Source organism: Sus scrofa, chromosome 9 (genome assembly GCF_054392235.1).
Source record: "Sus scrofa isolate SSC_HxYL_T2T_F1_AM1 chromosome 9, Sscrofa_HxYL_maternal_Yorkshire_Landrace_v2.0, whole genome shotgun sequence".
Lineage (NCBI taxonomy): Eukaryota > Metazoa > Chordata > Mammalia > Artiodactyla > Suidae > Sus > Sus scrofa.
The window spans coordinates 120675610-120693740 of NC_139391.1; the positions used below are offsets into that span (position 1 = coordinate 120675610).

General features: G+C 40.4%; 1 protein-coding gene across 15 annotated transcripts in view; it reads right to left on the minus strand.

Moving 5' to 3' along the window:
- SLC9C2 (solute carrier family 9 member C2 (putative)) overlaps nucleotides 1–18131 on the minus strand; it is a 74598-nt gene that overhangs the window by 3619 nt on the left and 52848 nt on the right. For 12 of the 15 annotated variants that reach the window (XR_014816246.1, XR_014816248.1, XM_084977627.1 and 9 more), the window contains 5 exons: nucleotides 15105–15230; nucleotides 10379–10477; nucleotides 5638–5805; nucleotides 3837–3968; nucleotides 1923–2108 (listed from right to left, as the gene is read on the minus strand). Coding sequence is in view for 13 of the 15 variants with exons in the window: in XM_084977627.1 (XP_084833753.1) it covers nucleotides 1923–2108; nucleotides 3837–3968; nucleotides 5638–5805; nucleotides 10379–10477; nucleotides 15105–15230 (711 nt within the window). In the remaining 2 variants the exon portion in view is untranslated. The remainder of the gene's footprint in view (nucleotides 1–1922; nucleotides 2109–3836; nucleotides 3969–5637; nucleotides 5806–10378; nucleotides 10478–15104; nucleotides 15231–18131) is intronic. The other 3 variants (XM_084977629.1, XM_084977632.1, XM_084977638.1) reach the window with 1 other exon arrangement.

Sequence of the window (18131 nt, forward strand, 5' to 3'; positions counted from 1 at the left end):
CTAAGCTCTATTTTTTTCACTTCAAATCCTCTTCAACGTTGTTTCAAGAAGTTGGACCAGCAAATTATCTTTTGTATGTTTATTGACATCAGAAAGGAAATTTCTTGTAACCAGTTTGGAAAATGGAATCCCCAGCATCCACTGAGTTACTTTTACTCCAATACTGACACGCAAGGGCCCAGGGCGCAGATGGAAATAAAGCACTTTCCTAGAGTTTTGCCCCATGCACCACAAAATCTGTCCTCCCAGGAGTTCCCATTGTGGCGCAGTGGTTAACGAATCCAACTAGGAACCATGAGGTTGCGGGTTCGATCCCTGGCCTTGCTCAACGGGTTAAGGAACTGGCTTTGCTGTGACTGTAGTGTAGGTTGCAGACGCGGCTCAGAACCTGTGTTGCTGTGGCTCTGGCGTAGGCCGGTGGCTACAGCTCCAATTTGACCCCTAGCCTGGGAATCTCCATATGCCACGGGAGCAGCCCAAGAAATGGCAAAAAGCCAAAAAAAAAACTGTCCTCCCAGAACACAAGGAGCACACAAGTAACAATTTTAACTGTCATTTCTAGATATTATCTAGATATTATTACATAACATCTCATTTAATCCTCACAAGAACCTTATGAGATAGCTGCCTCTTTTATTCTCATTTACTAATAGGAAGCTGAAGGCACCTTTCCGAGCTCACGCAGCTAGTGGGCACAGGGATCAGGTTTTAAATCCATGTAGGCTTGACCCCAAACCAAAGTGTCTTAACAAACTAAACAGTGGGGATTGTTCCCATTTGCCCCATCACTTGTTTCAAAGCTCAAGTGATTTTCATTTTCTATTAGAAAACATTTCAACTACCTCCATCCCCCGAATTGTTGAAAGGTTGATGAAATGAGAATGTTATGAAAGGGGTAAATACACTTTTTAGGAGTATCAACTTTTCCAGGACATAAATTATCATTCAATTCATGACCTTTCCCAGCCTGAACAAGAAGAAAGGGTCTCTCCCAAAGAGGAGAAACTTGTTAGCAGATTAAAGAGATGTCAGCTCTTCTCACCACCTCTTGGTTCTCCCATTCCTGAGCTCTGTCCTCCCATCCCCTCTGGAGTGCAATGGCAGGTGGTTTGGCGAATTAGAGACCATGCTTCTACTCTTCCCATCCCTGTTATGTTCTAGATGTTCACATTTCCTTCTTCCATACAGAGGTATGGAATGATGAGACCCAGGGCCCTGTCAAGTTGAGGGCCCATAGCCCCTAAAGTGGCAACAAGTGACATGGTCCCTACTCATCTTCCCTCTTATCAACCAGTGCAGATACTTCCAGGGCCATGCTAGCATGTGGTGCTGATGCCTTGTTGTGATCTAGGAAAGAACATACCCTATCCTTCTTCTGGGGAGGCACAGCCCATGTCAGGGCAAACAGCTTGGCAAGCAGAGAGCAGGCAAATTCCTGCCCCATCTGTCCCTCAGTGACACCCATGTACAAGGCACAACTTGCACAACAGTACACAGAAGCCCTGTTTACATTTTGATTATTTTGTAATGGGCAGGTGAAAACTGTAGGGTCTTTCTAGGTTAAATTTCTTTTACTTTTTATTTTTATTTTTTAGGGCCACAGCTACAGTACATGGAAGTTTCCGGGCTGGGGGTCAAATTTAGAACTGCAGCTACCAGCCTACACTACAGCCACAGCAACACCAGGTCTGAGCCGCAGCTGTAAGCTACACCACAGCTCACAGCAACACTGGATCCTTTACCTCACTGAGCAAGGTCAGGGATCGAGCCCACATCCTCATGCATACTAGTCGGGTCTGTTACTGCTGAGCCACAATGGGAACTCCATAGGTTAGATTTCTTTTTAAGGTGGTCAGTTGAGTTTTAAAGTCACTTATGGGGCACCATGAACAGAAAATGACTCTATAAATGCTCTTCCTTACCTGTTCACAGGTTTTAGGTAAAATGCAAGGTGCAAGATATGGTATCTCTGTCTTAGTATCAATAACACTGCCGTACACAACAATAACGAATTTCATGTTCACATTATCAATAGTCACTTCGTTATAGCTCGATAAAGTCTCCACATATGCATGATTGAGCACCACGCATTTCTGAAACGTTAAGTCCTAAAATAAAATAAAATAAAATCAGATTTTTTTCCCTATAACTCATACAAAATCACTCATGGTATCAAGAAGAAAGAAAATTCCAATGAAAAGATGCTCAACATCATTTAATCATCAAGGAAATAAAAACCAGCTCACATTTATCAGAATGGCTATCATAAAAAAAACAACAAATAACAAGCACTGGCAAGAATGTGGAGAAAGCCTTCATGCAGTGTGGGTGGGATTGTAAACTGGTGTAACCACTATGGGAAACAGCATGGAGGGTCCTCAAAAAATTAAAAATAAAACTACCATATGATCCAGCAATGCCACCCCCGGGTACTTACCTGAAGAAAATGAAGTTTTGGCAATTAGGAATAAAGCCACTAAGAACATCAGTGTGTAGGTTTTTGTGTGGACATACGTTTTGAACTTCTTTGGGTAAATATCAAGGAGTGATTGCTAGATCATATGGCAAGAGTATGTTAGTTTTGTAAGAAATCTCCAAACTGCCTTCTGAAGTGGCTAAACCACTTCACAGTCTCACCAACAATGAATGAGAGTGCCTGTTGTTCTACACCCTGGCAAGCATGTGGTGCCCTCAGTGTTCCAAATATAGGCCAATTAATATGTGTGTGGTGGTAACATGTTGTTTTAATTTGCGTTTCCCTGATGATATATGATGTGAACCATATTTTCCTGTTTATTTGCCATTCATGTAACATTGGTGAGGTGTCTGTTATGATCTTTGGCCCATTTTTTAAATCAGGCTTTTTGTTTTCCTATTGTTGAGTTTTTAAAGCTCTTTGTATATTTTGGATAATAGTTCTTTATGTGATATGTCTTTTGCAAATATTTTATTCCAGTCTGTGGCTTGTATTCCCATTCTCTTGAGACATGCTAATTTTTTAACCCAATATTTATATCCAGTCTCACAATTCAATGTATATTGCTGAAATTCAAATCTATCACTTCCTCAGTTACTGACTCACAGTAGGTGCTCAAATAATTATCAAATGAGATGTAAACATACAATTGTATATTATGCCAGTCCAAGAACAAACTTGAACTACCTTTTGGACAGAAAGTTCATAGACAAGGCTCAGTAAACTCAATCAAGATTTGAAAAGCCAGATTAATATATATTAACGCAGATACAGTAGACTATAATCAACACCAGGCTGAGTGTTCATTAACCCATTCTAACTAATGCTATGTTTGATTTCTGGGGCTCTACCTATTAAGATTTGCTGAATCTACTTTATTATTTTTAAGGAATGACTGCAGGTAGCCTTAGAAAATTAGCCATCACAGGGGACTGACAACCCACAAGAAGTCAGGATAAGAGAGTAGTGAAAATCCTGGAATCTTTAAAAGATCAGACACAATGGAGTTCCCATCGTGGCTCAGTGGTTAACGAATCCTACTAGGAACCATGAGGTTTCGGGTTTGATCCCTGGCGTTGTTTAGTGGGTTAAGGATCCGGCATTGCCGTGAGCTGTGGTGTAGGTCTCAGACGTGGCTCAGATCCTGTGTTGCTGTGGCTCTGGTGTAGGCCAGTGGCTACAGCTCCGATTAGACCCCTAGCCTGGGAACCTCCATAGAAAAGACAAAAAATAAAATAAAATAAAAAATAAAAACAGCAGACACAACCTTCCTTTCTGTCTTTGTCTCCAAAATATGAAATCCATTTTGTAAAAAATACAGCAAATAAAATTTCATTCATATTTTAATCATGTGACTTACCTCATCAACAAGACTTGATTCAAAATACTGATAGGCAATACTGAGAGCAAGCTTTAGCCATATTTTATATTCCAGGGATGGCCAGAAGACATCAAAACCTTCATATAAATCCTCCAGGGAGATAAAGCAGGCCTGAAACAACAAGGTATCAAGCAATAAGCTTGATTCAAAACTAAATCACAAGACAATCAAAAAAAAAGATGCCTATAGATTTCATCTTCACCTTCTAGAAAAACTATCAACTCTGGCACAGTAATTATGATACACTGCCATTTAAGATGATAAAAATGTACAGTCCAATTAAAGCTATAGACTTAATATTAGGCCAGGAAATTTTATACCAATCAATAGCTATGATAAAGGACACTGCTCATGAGCCCAAGATTAAGGAACTAAGCCACATAAACTTGCCTATTTTTATTGCCAGAGTAGATAAAGTGGGCTCATTCACGGTATTTGTTTCTATAGCAAAGTGCCAGTCTGAATAAGGAGGGTGACTCAGAATTCAAGGTACCAGAACGTTAGTGAATTCAGTTCAGCCCTGTGAATACATTTATGCCTTCTATCCTCATCCAAAAATGAAACATATGAAACTGATGAGGCAACATTCCCTTCTGGGTTTGTCACCCTCCTCAAACTCTGGACCCTGATCTACTGCATCTAACGGTCCCTAAAACTTAAGAATTCTTTGCAAATTGGAAAATTTCTATTTGAATCCCCCACAGCTAGCGGAACATCAGGTCACTGATTTGCTAAATAAACTTCTTACTTAGCAAGTGAAAAATGGAGGAAAGAGCAGTGAAAAACCAGAACTCTTTTTTTATTTTTTGTCTTTCTGACATTTCTTGGGCCACTCCCATGGCATAAGGAGGTTCCCAGGCTAGGGGTCGAATCGGAGCTGTAGCCGCCAGCCTGCACCACAGCCACAGCAACACGGGATCTGAGCCGCGTCTGCAACCTACACCACAGCTCACAACAAGGCCAGATCCTCAACCCACTGAGCAAGGCCAGGGACGAAACCCGAAACCTCATGGTTCCTAGTCAGATTCATTAACCACTGAGCCATGACGGGAACTCCAACCAGAACACTTTTTAAAAGTGCTCTCATCATGGGGGCCATTTATTGAGCACCTAAATATGCCAAGCACCTTACGTATGTACTTTCCTTATCTTCATAACACCGTAAGTTAGGTATATTATCTTTTAATTAAAAAAAAAAAAAAAAGTGGAGTTCCCATCTTGGAGCAGCAGAAATGAATCCGACTAGGAACCATGAGGTTACAGGTTCGCTCTCTGGCCTCACTCAGTGGGTTAAGGATCCGGTGTTGCTTGTGAGCAACAAGTGGTCATAGATGCGGCTTGGAACTGGTGTTGCTTCAGCTGTGGTGTAGGCCAGCAGCAACAGCTCCAATTGGACCCCTAGCCTGGGAACCTCCATATGCCACGTGAACAGTATGTCAGGGTGTGACATACAAACTATTGAATGTAAAATAGGCACTAGGATGTATTGTACCACTTGGGGGAATATAGACAATATTTTGTAATAAGTGTAAATGGAAAGTAACCTTTAAAAGTTGCATAAAAAATTTTTAAATGATCATAAAACACTCTCCCCACCCCCAGATCCCATGGCAGCTGTGAGACATTAAATTGGCATTCTCTCAGCTAGTCTACACTGCTTCACAATAGCTGGATGGGTGACTGACTAAAGATATCAAAATCCAGAGGAAGAGAAGACACTGGCCCTCTTTGAGGAATAATTAACTAGCAACCCATAATACAGATAGAACCAGTTTCTTACCTGTAAAATAGTTTCACAGATGGCAGTATATTCAAACTCACGCTTAAGCAGACAGCACAGCTCTCCAATTATGTCCCCGCTAGTACAGTACTCTGTAAACCTGGATGTGGACTCTCTTTCAGCCCTTAGGCTCCTCTCTATTCCAAAGGTTGGAGGTGAACTCTGCAGCTGCAAATGGAAACAAAATTAAAAGCCCTTGACCAAAACCTAGGAGCTCCCTCTGGTTCCTACAATTATTATGACAGCAGGAAAAGCCTTTATGAATCCTTTCAGGTGTGAAGGAGGAATAAGTCTTTGTAAAAATCATGGTTTCCAATCCTTTCAATAAGTGGTGCTGGGAAAACTGGAAAGCTACATGTAAAATATAAATTAGAATACTTCCTAATACCATACACAAAAATAAACTCAAAATGGATTAAAGACCTAAATATGAGATTGGATACTATAAAACTCCTAAAGGAAAACTTAGGCTGAACACTCTCTGACATAAACCATAGCAATATCTTCTCAGATCCACCTCCTAGAGTAATGACAATAAAATTAAAAATAAACAAATGGCTTCTAATTAGACTTAAAAGTTTCTGCACAGCAAAGGAAACCCTAAAGAAAATGAAAAGAAAATGCACTGAATGGGAGAAACTATTCACAAATGAAGCAACTGACAAGGGATTAATCTCCAAAATGTATAAACACTCTGCAGCCCAATACCAAGAAAAAACAAACAACCCCATGAAAAAAATGGGCAGAAGATCTAAACAGACAGTTCCCCAAAGAAGACATAGATGGCCAAAAAACACATGAAAAGATGTTTGACATCACTAATTATTAGAAAAATGCAAATCAAAACTACTATGAGGGGAGTTCCCGTTGTGGCTCAGTGGTTAACGAATCCGACTAGGAACCATGAGGTTACGGGTTTGATCCCTGCCCTTGCTCAGTGGGTTAACGATCCGGCGTTGCCGTGAGCTGTGGTGTAGGTTGCAGACGCGGCTCGGATCCCGCGTTGCTGTGGCTCTGGCGTAGGCCGGTGGCTACAGCTCCGATTCAACCCCTAGCCTGGAAACCTCCATATGCTGCGGGAACGGCCCAAGAAATAGCAACAATAACAACAACAACAACAAAAAAAAAAAAAAGACAAAAGACAAAAAAAAAAAAAAAAAAACTACTATGAGGTACCACCTCACACCAGCCAGAATAACCATCGTCAAAAAGTCCACAAATGATAAATGCTGGAGAGGGTGTGGAGAAAAGGGAACCCTCTTACACTATTGATGGGAATGTAAATTGGTGCAACCACCATGGAAAACAGTATGGAGATTCCTCAAAAAACTAAAAATAGAATTACCATTTGATCCAGCAAGCCCATTCCTGGGCATCTCTCCAGAGAAAACCATGACTCAAAAAGATATATGTACTCCAATGTTCATTGCAGCACTATATACAATAGCCAAGACATGGAAGCAACCTAAATGTCCATCAACAGAGGAGTGGATAAAGAAGATGTGGTACATACACACAATGGAATATTATTCAGCCATAAAAAAGAATGAAATAATGGCATTTGCAGCAATATGGATGGACCTAGAAATTATCATGCTAAGTGAAGTCAGACAGTGTGACACCAAAGCCATATGCTATCATTTATATGTGGAATCTAAAAAAAGGACACAATGAACTTCTTTGTGGAACAGATACTGACTCACAGACATGGAAAAGTTATGATTACCAACTGGATTGTGGTGATTGTTGCACAACTATAAACATAATAAAATTTTTTGAGTTTTAAAAAAATAACAAACATTTCAACATCGAAAAAAAAAAAAATCACAGTTTCTTTCACATTTCAACTCTCCAAGGCAAAGACTGTTCCTAATCTTTAGCTTTACAGATAGATGACCGCTATTTACCTGCCTTACATTAAAATCCCACCAAAAGTAGTCATTGCAGGAGTTTCCACCATGGCACAGTGGTTTAGGAATCTGACTGCTGTGGCTTGGGTCACTGTGGAGGTGTGTGCTCATTCTCGGCCTGGCATGGTGGATTAAAGGATCCAGCATTGCCACAGCTGTGGCATAGGTCACAGCTGTTGCTGATTCAGTTCCTGGCCCAGGAAATTCCACATGCTGTGGGTGCGGCCATACAAATAAAATTTAAAAAAAAAAAGTCATTGCAGTCTGTCACTAATGCAGGCACACACTCTGAGTGTCCTAGATATTCTTAGCATAATAGGCTAGTGATTGAGGTGGAAAAAACTTTTGATTGCATGGATGCATAAATCAGGTATCATGAATTAATATGCCTCCAAACAAAATCATGATTTCAGTAGAAGCCTTGCCTCCCTTAAGATGCTTAAGAATAATTACCATGAGACATTAATAGAAAAAGGTCCTAGGATAACACAGGTTGGTTGGTTATTTCATGAAAAGAACTGGTAGGCCCATTATAGGTAAAAGAAAGGTATCAGATTTCAGGAAGAAGATGCAGGAATCAACCAGAGGGATTACAGAACTTCCAGGAAGTTTTTAGCTGTGAATTTCAGAGCAAGGCTATTACTGTTCAAGACACAAGAAACAGGGGAGGGAGGGAATGGTATTCAGTAAAGGAGTTGCTATGAAAACTGCACTCTCTACTAGTGATTACCATTCAAACTTTTAGAGGCATTCATGCTTCCAAACAACTTTGACATTTTTCAATCTATTTTTTTAAGGTAATAACTTTATTTTGTTTGTTTGTTTTGGCACAACATGCAGTGGCTTCATGTGGGATGTCAGTTCCCAGACTAGGGATTGAACCTGGGCCTCAGCGGTGAAAATGCCCAGTCTCAACCACTAGTCCACAAAGGAAGTCCCTTAATTTAATTGTGAATGCAGTTTAAAGACCCTTTGATAAAGACTATCTCTGCTTTTTACAAAGCAACAAAGAGGATAGTACCTGTGGGAAGCAGAATTCTAAAGAAATCTTTCCAAGATTCCTATCTCTTTGTTATTCAATCCGACATTAATCTATGAAGTGCTATGGGGGGGGGGGTTTGCAGATAGAATTAAGGTTACTAATAAACTAAACTTAAAGAGATGATCCTGGATTATCCTGTTCGCCCAACATAATCACATGAGCCATTCAAATGTAAAAAAGGAAGTGGTCATCAAAGGAGGGATGCATGCAAATGAACTGATTTCTCTGTCCATCAGTTTTCTCATAGGGCTGATACAAGGATTAAATGTCATAACATACTGCCATTCTCGACCATCCTTTTTAATGTCACAACTAGCCTCCTCATCTCTCCTTCACTGTTAGCATACTATATATTTAACTGACATGTTTTGTTCATTGTCCCATCTCCTTCTATGACTCTACTAGAAATTAAACTCTAAGAAGTCAGGGATTTTTGTTTGTCAATACTATACTTAGAATAAACAGTACCCGCTGCATGAAAGTAGTGAAGTAAATATTTGTTGAATGAATGAATTGAAAAGTACCACTTAATGCTATACATGTTAGCATTACATTTACTATAGCCATTTATTTCCATGACTAATTTTGATATTTTAAGGTCTGAAACAGCCATCCCAAAAAGAGAAAGCCAATTATCTGTACTATAATAAGGGTTTGTCACTTGTAACTGTCATCTAGGATATAGGAATTATTTAGGTCTAGCAAGGGTTTATCATGGATTTAGCTACTAGTATTCAGTCTCTAAAGGATTCTTGTCCCTAGCACTATACTGACACCAAAATCCTTCTATAGCTAAAAGTTGTATGATCTTCCTCTTGTTTGATCTCTGTTAAGAATTTGATATTGTGGTCTATTATTATTATTGTTGTTGTTGTTGTTGTTTTGCTTTTTGCCTTTTAGCGCCACACTGGAAGCATATGGAAGTTCCCAGGCTAGGGGCTGAATTGGAGCTGCAGCTGCTGGCCTACACCACAGCCACAGCAATGCCAGATCCAAGCCGCATCTGCAACACTACACCACAGCTCACAGCAACACCAGATCCCTAACTCACTGAGCAAGGCTGGGGATTGAACCCATATCCTCATGGATACTAGCAGGGTTCATTTCTACTCAGCCACAATGGGAACACACCCTATTATTCTTCCATTCTTGACTGTGGTTTCCTTTTAAGTAACCCTCCTTAAGTAGGGTTAAGAATCAGGTTCCTGGAGTTCCCGTCGTGGCGCAGTGGTTAACGAATCCGACTAGGAACCATGAGGTTGCGGGTTCGGTCCCTGCCCTTGCTCAGTGGGTTGACGATCCGGCGTTGCCGTGAGCTGTGGTGTAGGTTGCAGACGAGGCTCGGATCCTGCGTTGCTGTGGCTCTGGCGTAGGCCGGTGGCTACAGCTCCGATTCAACCCCTGGCCTGGGAATCTCCATATGCCGCGGGAGCGGCCCAAGAAATAGCAACAACAAAAGACAAAAAGACAAAAAAAAATAAAAAAATAAATAAATAAAAAAAAGAATCAGGTTCCTTATCTGAATATTGTATAAAATACTGTTCCTCACAGAATTGTTGTAAGGAATAAGTAATAAATACGAAAGCATTTTTTAAAATAGGAAGCACCTTTCAGATGGTGGGTATTATCATTATATCTTAGCTGCAATGTTCACTCTGAATAGAAACAGTTTCATTTGGAAAAGAAATTATTTAAAACTTTGTAAACGTCTTGGTTCCTAAGTTTCTTCTTATGTGATTAATTACATATTAGAAAATATATTTTCAATAAAGAATAAATGGTCCCTTACAATTGCCATTCCTGAAATAATTAAGTAGATTCCTTGTGGCATTTCACCTTCTTTACAAATGATATCTCCATAGTCAAAATAGGCAAGTTTGGCTCTATCCTGAGAGAAAAAAAGAAGAAAAGAAAACAAAAGAAAAAGAATCAACATAAATCTTCATAATCTCCTTTTCCAAATAGAAATATGATTTTTTTTTCCCACTGTACAGCAAGGGGGTCAGGTTATCCTTACATGTATACATTGCAATTACAGTTTTTCCCCCACCCTTTCTTCTGCTGCAACATGAGTATCTAGACATAGTTCTCAATGCTATTCAGCAGGATCTCCTTGTAAATCTATTCAGAAATATGATTTTAAAGCAAAAATACTTAAATAAGATTTTCAAGCTAAAAAGTAGCATAAACTCCAGCTGTATTCTTTGGTTTCTTAATGAATTATAATGTTCTGACATACCTCAGTAACTCCTAGGAAAAAAGGAACAAGCCAGAAAACCGCAGGCTTTGTGATTAGGAACCTACAAGAGTGACTGGTAGAAACACCCAGTAAATGCTAGGTTGGACAAACGTCTACAATAATAATTCTGATCAAGTTAACAAGGGTAAGACACTCTGGGGAAAAAAAAAAAACTCAGAAAGGCCACAGGACCCTGTCGTGGGTGTCCAGGGAGCCTTCACAGAGGAAAGAATAGCTACGTGGAAACCTGAAGGAAGAGGTGTCCGTCCTTCATGAAGGTCATCCTTCATCTAGGATAAGATGAGTTGAAGATCATTCGGGGCAGAGGATTCCATTTCTGCAAAGACTCAGAAGTAAATAGAACATCTGCACTGCAGGTAACAAGCTAAGCCAGTTAGATTTCTTTCTTGAGAAATTGAACTAAGGGACAAAGAGCTTGGGAGTTAAGAGTCACCATAGCCACGTGCTAGAGGAAGGGTCCACAAATTCCTGACACCGACACGCTGAGCTGGCCTGATTCCCACTCTGCTCAGGGTTAGTTGGTCAACTGTTTCTTAGCCTCTGTACACCACTGATGCCGGAAAGATGGTGCCGGAATCTGGGTTCTTGTTCACCGTGGTCGAAGAACGAACTCCACAAACACATAGGCAAAGTTTTTACTAAAGGAAAGCAGATAGCTCCCAGGGTTACTGGGAGGAGGAAGAAGAGCCCCCTTTTCTCTATTGTCCTATAGGGGTTTTTACTCCTTAAAGGTGGGGGGGGGTACCAACGTGAGGTTCAGAGAGATGTGGTCTTCTCCCATTGGCCTTATTCAATTACCCATATCAGTCCTTGTCCAATAGGGTTTAAGGTGTGGAAATGTTCCTAAGTCTCTTAGTTTCCTTGTCCTTTTCTTCCCCTAAACTGAGTCACAGGGGATTAGGGATTCAAGTCCATCTGGGTGTAGGTACACTCCCTATAGTAAACAGGGCCTGTGGGGATGTTACTCCCTGGAGCCCATAAGCCACAAATGTTAATCAGTGGCCGTATCAAAGAAGGCATCAAAGCCCATGCTCCTACCTGAGACCTGAGTTAATATTCTGCCTCACCACCACAGTATCTTTTCAGTAAGCTCCCCTTCTGCTTAAACTAGTTCAAGCAGGTTTTTGTTATTTCCAACCAAAGGAGCCTTAATTTAACTAAATTTGAAATCAACTTCAAAAGAAAATTGTACAAGTTTCTGACATGAAGAAAACACTAGGACAGCCTAAAAGAAGTCAGATATTCAAAGCTCAGTAGGAACCCCATTATGATTGCTGTCTTGCTAGAAAACAAGGAAAATGTCCTCGTTGTGGACAGATTCCTTATATATCTCGATGCCTAGATCACTAGGGATAGCATAACCAAATTTGCAGTAAAGCAAGAACCATTATTTGTCAGAGTTTTCCTAATTCCAAAAACCTAACAGGTTTGAACAAGTTGATGAAAAGTTATTATCCCTATAATTCATACAATAGCCATAAAAGCTAAAGCTACAAACTGGTGGTCCATGGGTCACAACCAGTCCACAGATGTATTTGGCTTAGCCTACACAGCATTTTTTTTTTTTTTTGCTTTGTAGGGCCACATAGTGGCATATGGATGTTCCCAGGCCAGGGGTCGAATTGGAGCTACAGCTGTCAGCCTACACCACAGCCACAACAACGACAGATCCAGGCCATGTCTGAGACCTACACCACAGCTCATGGCAACACTGGATCCTTAACCCACTGAGCGAGGCCAGGGATCAAACCCGAAACCATCATGGTTCCTGGTCAGATTCGTTTCCACTGTGCCACAACAGGAACTCCCACAGTATTTTTTAAACTCTGAATGGGTTGCCAAATTCTTAAAATTTGGAATTTTCATATAAAATTCATATCTATGGATTTTCTTTTTTTAAAAAAGGTCTAGCCTCTACATTCTTAAATCTAATAGTCAACTTTCAGTCTTATTTGCTCTCTTAGCCTCATCTGACATAGTTGATCACTTTCTCCTTTTTGAAATAATTTCACACTTGGCCTCTGGGACATCATTTTTTCTTTTCGTCCTACCTGATGGATAACTCTTCGATTCTTTCCTCCCCAGTTTTATTGAGCTATAATTGACACGCAGCGCTATATAAATTTAAGGTGTGCAGCATAATGACTTAACACACATGTATGGCAAAATGATTACCACAATAACACAATCACCTCACATAGTTATAAAAAGTTTTTTTCTTTGTGATAAGAACTATCAGAATCTACTCTCTTAGAAACTTTCAAATACTCCATACAATATAACTATAAAAATACAGTCATCATGCTGTATATTACAACCTCAGGATTTACTTTTACCTTTGAAGTCTGTACCCTTTAACCTACTTCTACCTCCTACCTCTGGTAACCATAAATCTGATCTCTTTTTCTAGCATCAATTCTTTTTGCTAATTCTTCCTCATCTCCTCACCTTTATTTTATTTATTTTATTTTATTTTTTTTTTTTGCTATTTCTTGGGCCGCTCCCTCGGTATATGGAGGTTCCCAGGATAGGGGTCCAATCGGAGCTATAGCCACCAGCCTACGCCAGAGCCACAGCAACGCGGGATCCGAGCCACATCTGCAACCTACACCACAGCTCACAGCAACGCCGAATCCTTAACCCACTGAGCAAGGGCAGGGACCGAACCCGCAACCTCATGGTTCCTAGTCAGATTCGTTAACCACTGTGCCACGACGGGAACTCCCGTCTCCTCACCTTTAAATGGTGGGTATCTCAGGATTAAATCCTTGGATTCCATAATAATTCCTTAAGTTATCTCTTCAAGTCTTAAGACCTTAAATATTATCTCTCTGCTGACAACTCCAAAATTTCTTTCTCCAGTTTAGCCTCCCACCTGCATTCCAGTCTGCTTACACAACATTGCCACCTAAATGTCTCATAGCTTTCTCAAATTTAACATTTTCAGAAACAAACTCATCCCCCATATACATCTTCTCTTCCCCATATAAATGGTTACTCCATTTTCAGACCATTTTCTATTTTCAGACTGAAATCCTAGAAGTCATCATTTCTCTAATTCCATCAGCACCTATAAGTTTTCTCTTCATAACATATCAAGTCTGACCACTTCTCACCACTTTCACTTATCCAGGCCACTATCATCTCCTGGCTACATTATTGTAATCGCTTCCTAACTGGAATCCCCAACTCGCCCTTGACCCCATACAGTCTATTCTCAATACATCAGCAGGTGGTCATTTTTAAGTGTATATTAGATTATGTCACTTCTCCGTTCAAAACCTTCCGGCCCACTTCACATTTCATTCAGAGAAAAGCCAAAGTTCTTACAATGACCTACAAAGTTCCACAAACTCAAGTTCTCTGCAACTGCTCTGGCTTCATCTCCTCCCTCCATCGCTTGTCCTGCCACACAGGCCTTTGCAATGTTCTTTGAACACAGCAAGCACACGCCACCTTAGGGTACTGCACTTGTCTTCTCCCAGGTATCTGTACAGCTTGCTCCTTTACTTATTTCAGATCTCTTTCCAAATGATACTTATTAGGACAGGCTTTCCTAACCACCCATATAAAATAGCTGCCCAACCATATTCCCTTTTCTCCATAGCATCTGTCACCATCTGACTACTATGTTTACGTGTTTGTGTGTTTATTGTGCATCTCCATACGTATCATATAAAGTCATAAAAGCAGGGACTTATTTATTTTGTTCACTGCCATATCCCCAAACCTACAACAGTCTCTGGCACATAGAGGATAGTCAATACACAGTTGCTGAAAGAATACAAATTCCTATAGCAACACTCGGCTGACTTAAGGCAGAGCATGAACTCTTGAATACACCACAGTCCTCACTGTTCTCTCTTTATACTACACACTGATGGTTTTACTTTTATATTATCTGCCTCACCTGTACAGTAATTTAAATATGAAACCCTTGCTCTGGAAAACTCTTTTCCAGACTGTGCATCTGGAAGCCCAGGGCTCTATGATAGAAAATAAGATGGGATTGGTAATAATCAGGTAACACAGATTACTCATCCTAATAAGCAAGTAAGCAATTATTTAAAAAAAAATATCTTCACCCTTTAGGCTCAAAATGAAATCCACTTTCTGGGTTTTGATTTGCCCACTTCAGTGGCAATTACTGGATTCTTGCTTTGGATAAGTTCTTGTTAATCTTGCATCAGAGAGTGGAAAAAATGAAATATAACTATCATTGAACTTGATCCAGAATAGAAGAGAAAATCTTTACCTTGAAGAACTCAATAAGAGCATCTTTATTTTCCAGCCAAACGATGTTATGAAGATATTTGTCAGGAGTAGGGGGAGGGATTGCCATTGGAATGTTATTCAGTGATTTTATTTTTGTAAGAAGTACCTAAAACAAATAATCAAAATATGGTGATCAGATCCTGTCACAGAAAAGGGAAATTAAGGAAATCTAAATAAAATACTGTTATGCAAACGTAACCATGTTTTTGATTCAGAGCTTCTCTTACCTGTTTAAAGGGTCCTCTAACCTTTTTTTGTCCCTATTCTCCCCTTATTATTATTTTCAGATATATTAACTCATATTGAATTTATCATCTTTATAATCCAGTTAACAGTTGTATTCTACCCTGTTAATCTCAAATTATTTAAATTTTGTTATTACTGTACGAATTAATGCCACATTCTCTCAAATTTTTTTTTCATGCATATGATTTGCTTCTCTAAATTCTTATAATTTAGAAGGATAAAGTTCTAGTTCTATGGGCCCTGAGAAGCCTTCTCTGGCTTCCCAAAGCTGGTAAGAGATAATCACTCATCTGCCTTATTGCCATGGTAGTTCTTACAACTCCCCTTTATGGAACTCATTATATTGTAGTAGTAGTACTTTTGCTTATATGTAACTTTTGTTGATTGGCTGAATAAATGACTAAATGAAAGAATGAAGAAGAGCCCGTGGGCTTTGGGGTCAGTGCTGTACTCCTGTGCACCCCCAGGCTCCTCTGAAGAGTCCACGGCATATAGTAGGCATTGGAAATATACTGAATTAAACTGGCTAAGTTTACCTGGCCCCCTATGACCTGAGAGTAATAATTATATCTCTTTGGTTGACAATATGGGCAACCAGTAGGCATTCAATAAATAACTGTTGAATGACTGATTTACCTGTTACCTTTCTAAACAAACCTATAGGAAAAAAAATCAGTCTCTTCTCATAATGGCTATTATTTATTTGTTTAACAAATGGGTATCAACATTCAATTAAATATTATAGTCTATCTATCTATCTATCTATCTATCTATCTATCTATCTATATAGCCTATATAGTCTTCAAAGTGATAAATGAAAAAATATACAAAAAATACAAACACAAAATGCATAGAGGTATAACATGAAGAATACAGTAAAGTGACACTTTCGTCCCTCTGACAGACCCTAAGGAGAAATCATATTATCCATTTAGTCCTTTGCCATGATGCTGTAGAGACTAAAGAAGTGGGGCTGGCTATAGAGCAGAAAGCTGGCCTGTCCCACACCCACTTTCCTTCAGAGGCCGTGGAGAGGGGACTATGTTCACGGAACATCCAGAAGTGCAATCCATGGTGGCCTGTGGCTAAAAGGTGTCAGTGACAAGCAAAAGCGTGTGACACTGTGGAGCAGCTTATCATTGGGGACACAGAAAAATGTGGGACCAGAACTTCTAGGAAACAGATGGACACTTGTACTGGATAGAAAGAATATTCCTATTTGCCCTCTGTGTTCTAGATGATGGGTGTGATAATGTGGTAGGATTAAAGATTAAATATTTTTGGAGTTCCGATTGTGGCTCAGTAGAAATGAATCTGACTAGTATCCATGAGAATGCAGGTTCCATCTCTGGCCCTGCTCAGTGGGTTAAGGATCTGGTATTGCCATGAGCTGTGGTATAGGTTGCAGATGTGGGTTGGACCTTGCACCGCTGTGGCTGTGGTGTAGGCCGTCAGCTACAGCTCCAATTTGACCCCTAGCCTGGGAACTTCCATATGTTGTAAGTGCAGTCATAAAAAAAAAAAAAAATTACATATGTTTTTCCTCTATCTTGTGTTCCTTTTTGCAAATTTATAATTTTTCAGAAGTCCATTTATCAGCTAATCAATTAAGGTGTCTTCCCTGTTCCTCTCACAGTGGTTCCCTCTCTGATCCCCACCAACACACACACACACACAGGTTGGTCCCCTTCCAACTATGTCAACATTATGTGATGACCACCTCCCTTGCCATAGCTGGTAGGACTGGGTAATACGTATTCCACCAGTGGACAGAAAGGCAGAAAAATCTAATGAATCTGTAAAAGGAGCCAAAAGAAGATGTCATAGAGGGCAACCCTGATAGGAAATGGAGACTCTGGAACGCTTTCCAGGTTATTCTTCAAGACCCTTCCTGAGGTCTGGCCATCACCAGTTCTGTAAGGCACCCTGTGTTCTTATAATAAATCCTTCAACCACATCTCTTTGCTAAACCTAGCTCAGGTTGGTTCTGTTACTTGCAACCAAGTGGTGGTTTTTGTTTTGTTTTTTGTTTGTTTGTGTTTTGTGTTTTGTTCGCTTTTTAGGGCCACACTTGTAGCATGTGGAAGTTCCCAGGCTAGGGGCTAGGGCTTGAATCAGAGCTGTAGCTGCTGTCCTACACCACAGCCATAGCAACGCAAGATCCAAGCCACATCTGTGACCTACACTGTAGCTCGCAGCAATGCCAGAACCTTAACCCACTGAGCAGGGCCAGGGATCAAACCTGCATCTCATGGATACTAAATCAGGTTCATTTCTGCTTAGCCACAATGGGAACTCCAGTGGTTTTGGGTTTTTGTTTTTCCTTTAGGACCTCATGTGCAGCATACTGAAGTTCCCAGGCTAGAGTTCATATCAGAGCTGGAGCTGCCAGCCTACAGCAACACCGGATACTTAACCTACTGAGCAAGGCCAAGAAATGAATCCAACTAGGAACCCTGAGGTTCCAGGTTTGATCCCTGGCCTCGCTCAGTGGGTTAAGGATCGGCATTGCCGTGAGCTGTGGTGTAGGTAGCAGACTCGGCTTGGATCTGGTGTTGCTGTGGCTGTGGTATAGGCCAGCAGCTACAGCTCCAATTAGACCTCTGGCTGGGAACCTGCATATGCTGCAGGTGTGGCCCTAGAAGACAAAAAAAAAAAGACAAACCCACATCCTCATCGATACCAGTTGGATTAGTTACTGCTGAGCCACAAGAAAAACTCCAGGAACTCCGAAACCAAGTGGTTTTGACATGGAGTGTAT